Below are 7,500 nucleotides of genomic sequence, written 5' to 3' on the forward strand. Positions count from 1 at the left end.
AGGACGTTCGCGCGAACGTTTTTCTAACATTGATTTTTTTCTGCCAATTTTACCATTGAACGAGTATGAGAGTAATTAGTGATGTCGGAGGTAACAAAATGTGGGGTCACCGGACGTCGTTTTGTAGAGAACCTTGCCCGAAGATCACCCATCAGTCTGAAAAAAACTCCGGCTATTTAGCGAATACGACCACAGTGGTCTAGTTAAGCCCAAAAATATTTTTTTGGTAATTACATCTTTGAAGTGAAGTTGTGTCTTCTACCAAACTTTCTTTAGTGGACCCCTAAAGTGAATTTAGTTAACTGCTGAGGTTCTCTTAAAGAACAAGTTCGCATTTAGCGACCTAGTTTCATGCACCTTGCAGCCGCAAGATGGCAGTGATTCCATTGTCCCTGAGGACAGAAATCCTTGACATTTTTTTACTTCCCACATCGATTAGTTTTGTTTATTTTTGGACAATGTGGAGATAATTGTAAATAAAATCTGTTTTCTGAAAAGAAACAGTAGAGGTCATCCGAACATCCAAGATCGTTAAATCCAAGCACAGCTATAGCAAATGGCCACTCGCCCTTACCATGTGTTCATTTTAGTAACGTAGCGCCGCGCGCTTGATGCATGACGTGGCAATGTGAATTTGCGTGCGCTGTACGGATGCGCAGTAGCAATGTGGCGCGGTGGGTAAAACCCTGTTGGGGGTGTGTGCTCAAACCGATTTCCACACCTTGAAAGAAACGTTCTCATATAAGAAGGATTGACAACTGCAGACACTTTCTTCACTTAACAGCAATGGTATGGTACCATGTCAAACACCAATTATTGATGCACAGATTTTGTCATTTTTGTAACCCCGGTAAAACGTTTACCATGGCAGACGGAAAGCCAAGCAAAAAACACCCCATATTTTGGCTTTAGCTGCTCATATCTCAGAACGAACTCGGTGACCCCCATATTTCTTATTTCTGAAATGTAATGCGACATGTCCAGAATAAAACTTTCTGCAAAGTTTAAAAAATTCTGTTGAAGCAGATTCCGCGCCACCTTAAATAATTTGAAAATTTAAGATAGCTCATGTATTCTACTCCACAGAATTCCTATTATAACCTTTGCAGGAGAGTTTTATCGTTGCCTGCTGATCACTTGTTGTGCGATAACAAATTGAGGTCACCGAGTTCGTTTTCAAGATATGAGCAAACGATAGCTAATTAGAAAATATAGGTTGTGTTTGCAAGGCTTTCTTATTACCATGGTAACTTGTTACGTCACAAAACTACTCGCATCTTGTTAGCCAATAATTGATGTTTCACATGGTATCATAACCTGCTGTTACGTGATAATGCATTGTAAATGTCAATCCTTCGACTAACATAGGGTCTCCTAAAAAGAGTTGAAACTGGTATTGAGCCACCTTAAATAGCGAAATTCACATGGCTCGACAGATTGTCCAGCCCCGATATCTATGGGTAGTTGCCTTCGAGAAGGAGATAGTTTGTTCAAAGAAATGGCTTCAACCTTGTGTTAGAGTTCACATTTTCTTGCAGAACAAGCTCTGTTATTTCTGACTTCAGACTTTAAGATTGGACGAGTCGACCGTTTTATAGAAGAAGTTTTTCCTTGATAGTTGTGGACAGAACCCTACACTTCGGAAACTGCCAAACACTGGGCAAGATTCAAATTAACATTTATTCTGCAAATTTCTGGCAAAAATTGGAGGGCACTCTCTGCTTAGCTCTTTTACCGCTCTTTTCCCCGGGCTTCTTTGGATGGTCGCTCATTAAATTCAAAGTAATACAGCCCCATAAGCTTTATTAGCTTTAAACCCCCGTGTTTTTAAATAAAAGATGTTGTTGTTGTTGTTGTTTTTCTAACGGGTTCCTTTCCGAATACTTGGTTGAATTCGCATGCACATTTATAAAATATTCCGACGCCGTTACTGAAGTTATTTTGAGGGTTTATTTTACATTAGCAATAAAAAGGGTTTGGTCATTCTGAACGCGTCGGGAACTGCAACGGGAGCAGGCCCTTTTCACTTCTCTTCCCAGTGCTCCCTCGGTCATTTTATTGTTTGGGGTGACTTGACACGACTGCGGGCCGCTCGCCTGATTTATGAGGGGACTGCTCGCAGTCTATGACAGGCAAGCGATTAAATAGGTCGGATTAGTCTACAAAAGACAACAACAAAGAAATGAACAAAGAAATAAAAGTGTTATTTTAAAAGGAAGAGGGCTTAAAACAGATCTAAAAAAACGTTAAAGAAATAAATTTTCAGCCGCGTTCTTCGACCTTCTTCAGAGACTCCACAACAGCATCGTTCTATGGTTTTCACAAAGTGGTACTGCAGCAAATGGACGACCATCTCACTCTCCCGGAAGACAGGGAAACGAGAATATCATTAGGACCTATAAACAGCTGTATTGGCTGACGGACTTATGAACTTTCAAAATACCTAGCTTCCGTACTGAAACACATACGAATGAAACCGAATACTCTGTCAAGAATGCTATACAGTTTGAAGAGTTTCACGGTAAGCAACCAAGAAATGGCCGAAGACGAACTGATTGTGTCATTTGACGTGGTCTGACTGTTCACCTCCATACCGATCAGCATGGCTATAGATATCGTTCAGAAAAAACTGGAGAAATCTGATGATTTGAAAAATCACACACAGCTCACCAAGGGCCAAATCCTGGACTTACTCTCCTTTCTCCTACACAACAGCTATTTCATATTTGAGGGAACCCAATACCATCAGGTGTCAGGTTGTGCCATGGGATCTCCAGTTAGCGCGGTTATCGCAGAGCTTGTAATGCAAGAAGTTGAAGAAAAAGCATTAGAAACTTCGCCATTCAGACAAAAATGGTGGCGCGCTATGTCGACGATTCGAACGCATGCATTAAGCGGGACGGTGTTGAGGTCTTTCAAAGTCACTTAAACTCAATATATGCCAACATTCAGCGAGTTTACAGTAGAGATGCCTACAATAACCATGGGCAAGAAGAGCATAGCCTTCTTAGACCCAACAGTACTGTGAATGAAGACGGGAAGGTCGAGGTGGTTGTGCTCGCAAGCCCACACATACGAGCAAGTATTTATATTTCCATTCACACAGCCCAGCGCAAAACAAAAGAGCTGGCGATAAGACCTTAAGGGAGCGCGCTAAATGTATTCCGTCAGCGACTGCACGAAGACGAAGCGAAGAACGACGGTTTAACGACCTGATCCTGAAAACGTCATCAAGTCGGTCGATCAATCAACAACGCACCAACCCCCCCGAGAGCCTAAAAGCATATGTTTCAATAGACCTTTTTACCGATACGGCGGCCATTTTGATTTCTATTATTTCGAATAGCTATTATGGGATGCCCAGGGGCAAATACCATTAATTTGCCCCCTGAGCATCCCATAATGTCTTTCGAAAACAATAGAATCAAAATGGCCGCAGTATCGGTAAAAAGGTATGTTCCCACATTGACGGATGTATTAGAGCTCATTAGACGGATTTTAAGCCGTGAAACATTAAGACAGCGTTCAAACCACTAAAAACACTGGGTCATGTTTTTCAAAAAACCTAAATACCGGCCGACAAAGAACATTTGAAAGGAATTATATACAAAGTGTGTTGCAGAACGAGTAATTTCTGACGTTAGTCACAAATTATTATTTTGACGGCACAATTGAGAGGTTCGCTGGTTGTTATGGGATGTGCTAGGAATATGTGGACTTTACGCGGGAGATTTAGCTCATTCTAGGTCCGTCAGTCGTCGCGTCCGCTCGATTTTCTTTTTCTTTTGTAATTTTTGTATGAGAGAGTTTATCTTGTAATGTATTTTTTGTATATTGATCAGTCGTATCCTTTCCTCGGGGTCTTGTGCTGCTGCATTAGATGAGGAATACGTTTCCAAATATTTTTGGCCACATCTAAAGGTGGTTTTTTAGTGGTTTTATGTATCTGTCGTAGCACTGTTTCTATTTCCTAGAAACAACAGATGTAACTTCTAAAGGTCTGTATCAGGATGCATTGTACATCTGATGACTGACGAACGCATCCTCAATAAACTTTCAATTTCAATGTCTCGTGTTAGTGTAGTCAGAATGTGCCTTTTACATATGTTGGAGAGACTAAAAGAAGTTGGAAGTCTCGGGGGGTTGAGCAAAAGCCTGGAACTAATGAGAACATCGGCTCCGCGGTAAAACAGCATGCTGAAACCACTGGCCACGACATACACCCAAATTGTGCGAGCATTTTGGAAACAGGCGTAAAAACCAAGAACAAAAGGCTTTTTTCTAGAGTCGTTGCATTCGTTCCTCGACAAAAACTCTGTCAATGAAAGAGCACCATTCCCCATGGTGTATGCATCACAGCTTTCCTCCCTTAGGGGCAACGAACAATGACATTTTTCTACATATTTGCATTCCGTAACTTGCTAAGTACATTTCTCTGAAGAAGGTCGCAGAAGGCGGCTGAAATTTAGTTTTTTAACATTTTTTAAGATCTGTTTTAACCCCTTTTCCTTTTAAATTATGATTCCAGATCGCTCTTACAGTTTTAAATAAAAGTGTGTTTGGTCAGGATTTTGGGTTTGTGCTTTTCATGTTTGGAGTAATTGCAGAATACCGCACAACATCTTACCACTATTGTTTACCCTAGGCGGCTTCTTCTTATTCAATGAAATGCAAACAAGTTGCGGGGTATTCTGCAGCCTCATATTTTTCACGTTTTAGAATTCCCGAAAAAGTTCCAAGTTTCCTGCAGGCTGCAGAGTAGGCCGGCGTTGTTTGATTTCCCTAAAGGCCGCCATATTGGAAAAATTGTTACTAGTGGAGGAGGGAGTTCGTTCTCTCCCCTGACACATTTAGCTCGCCCCAGCGCTCTCTCAGTTAATCGTCCAAGATGGCGCCATAGAGTAACTTATTGTTTCCTTAAGAGGTAGTTTTAACAGTGATATTATTCGTTGACCGACGAAAAAGCGGTGTCTTTAGGATGGCTTTGGTTCCACTCTCTGCGAATTTTCGACGTGTTTTTAATTGCATGTTTTATCGATGGAGGCCAAACACAGTTTGATGGTTGCGCTTAAGTGCCCACGGACGGATTTTTCGCGTGTTGCTAAGGAAGTGAAATGTTACTTCCGGTGACTGAGGTCATTATATCGTGAGCTGACCAGAAAACCACTCACCGACCAGGAAAATTTTGATAACAATCTCCTAATTGTTGTTTGCATCGAAGGATTTTCCTCGGCCTTCCTCGAGCTTGTCCTCAGATCAACTGCGCATGCGTAAACAAACTGACTTCCGGTTTGAGATAAAGGTAAATTTCCGGCGGTCTTTAAATTGAATTAATTTTTGTTTTAATATGGCTCGTTTCTCCTCCAAACACAGAATATAGCTAAGCATTGTTTTTTTTTCAAATCATCTTTTTTTTAAAATGTTATGGGTATTTCAGTATCGTTTATCTCTCTAAAAAGAACATTTTTCAAAATAAAAAGAAAACCATGCTTGGCTGAATGCTAAAACGAATAGAAATTATGATACCACTGATTAAATACCCATTGGTATACCCAATGGTCACGTGACCATGGGCGTGGCATGTTGACATCATACTTGGGGTAATTGGTTTACAAAAGTCGGAAACTGACCAAAATGATGCCAAATTCTCTCAAATTACTAAACCATTACATCCTTAGCAACGCACCTCCAAATACGTCAGTAGGCCCTTAAAAGGTGAGATATAAAGTTTGCTTCTTTTCAAGCTGTGTGCTGCTTCCGCTTTTTGCTTATCTGAAATTCCAAGCGTTGAGTGAATTTTGTTTTGTTACCAGTATTCCCTTCCCTTTCTTTGGACGTGCATTGTCACACTTGAAGCAGACCTCTCAAGTCTCACACTCACGGTTTTCAGTTCAATCGCACGGTCTCACGACGAGACAGACAAATCTAGTCGCGATAAATAGAGGTTTGATTTATTATTATTAGTATCATTAACATTATCATTATCATTATCATGTGATTATTATTGTATTGCAATACACTTCATGCTTACAAAGTGAATCGGAAAACATGTTTTTTGGAAAGCCTCTGTTGATTATTCTTCTTTACATTGATATTTTCTGCAAATAAAAAAACAAATCAAAGTGATCAACATCACATACCATACATTATGTATTCATTAAGAAGGAAAAGCAAAATATAGTAATGGACCCACTGCATTAAAATTCATGTATAAAAGAAACAGCCACTTCAGCAGCCTGAGATTACTGTTACAAGATTCCACTATCTCATCAGCAAAGTTCCCTTGACTGATGGCTACCCTTTCTGCTAAGGTGGCCTATATAACCGCTACCCATTTGGCATCTGAAAACTGAGTAGGAGGTGTGCAGGATAGAAAAAAAAAAAAGAAAAAACTCTGGCTGGACCAACAGTCAGGGACTTTAAATAACAGAGGACAAAGTGCTTATTTTGTAATGACATCTGCAAATGGTTAGACTCTCCACCTTTCTTGGATAGGGCGATAAACCATAAGCCCCATCTCACAACCTTTCAATGTTTACAACCCTAAGGGACATTTTATAGTGCTCTTTTGTGCCTACACTGTGGTCCTGTGGAACTACACTGTGGAACACTGTGGAACTACCAACGTTAAATAAAGTTACTTTACCCTTACCTTTTACCTAAAGACTGGACAAGGTTAGAAATCTGTACATTAGTTTTAGTTTTCGCTTCCTTATAGTTTTGTATTTTGCTTCTATTTAAGTTTATGTGCACATGTGTAGTGCGTTCGACCTTGATCTTCGCCTTATTTGCGTTTTTCTCTTCAGTTTTTCGGCGTCTGTTTGTCCCAGTAAGTACCTCCAGCCATAACTACGACTGGTTTGTTTAATCGCTTGTCGTTACATTATTGGTTGACGAATATCTCCGGTCACACTTGATACAGTTCGTCATTCCTTTAACACCCAGGATTGAATATTCAGCGTCTCCTTCAACACCACTGCAAGAACGGAATACTCGTGCTGTTAGTCTTGTGCCCAATGTCAAAGCGAGCGAATCGGAAATAAACAAAATGCGTTGTACCACGAGAACACGAGGTATGTACAGAATTCGTGTTGTATTGGGATTACTTTAGCGCCAAATTGGTACGCGGCATTTTCCGTCAACTGCAAAGTCGCGTATCCAGATTCATCCGACTTTATATATATATATATATAATATATATATATATATATATATATATATTATATACACCCGTTTTCAAAAACGTTGCAATTTCAAAGTAAATATGGTATATATATATATATATATATATATATATATATGTCTTTTGTTTTCTCATCAGAAAGGTGAGACACGAAACATGTGTATTTCACGCTTAAGGAACAATGCGTTTTTCTTCTAACAAAAATAATATTAAAAAATTGACGAGACAAATTCAAAGGAAAAGCAACTTGTATTTCCTGTACGGAAGCAGTCCTTCTCAATGCAGCTCCATATAGCTTGGATCTTGGCTGGCGTATC

The 7,500-nt window shown here is 40.0% G+C and overlaps 1 protein-coding gene across 2 annotated transcripts in view; it reads right to left on the reverse strand.

Annotated features, from left to right (window-relative positions):
• Positions 1–5,929: 5,929 nt before the first annotated feature.
• The window catches only part of LOC138002933 (uncharacterized), a 21,569-nt gene continuing 19,998 nt past the window's right edge, over positions 5,930–7,500 (reverse strand). For both annotated transcript variants that reach the window (XR_011123384.1, XM_068848895.1), the window contains one exon: positions 5,930–6,098. Coding sequence is in view for 1 of the 2 variants with exons in the window: in XM_068848895.1 (XP_068704996.1) it covers positions 6,074–6,098 (25 nt within the window). In the remaining variant the exon portion in view is untranslated. The remainder of the gene's footprint in view (positions 6,099–7,500) is intronic.

Source organism: Montipora foliosa, chromosome 5 (assembly GCF_036669935.1).
Source record: "Montipora foliosa isolate CH-2021 chromosome 5, ASM3666993v2, whole genome shotgun sequence".
NCBI lineage: Eukaryota > Metazoa > Cnidaria > Anthozoa > Scleractinia > Acroporidae > Montipora > Montipora foliosa.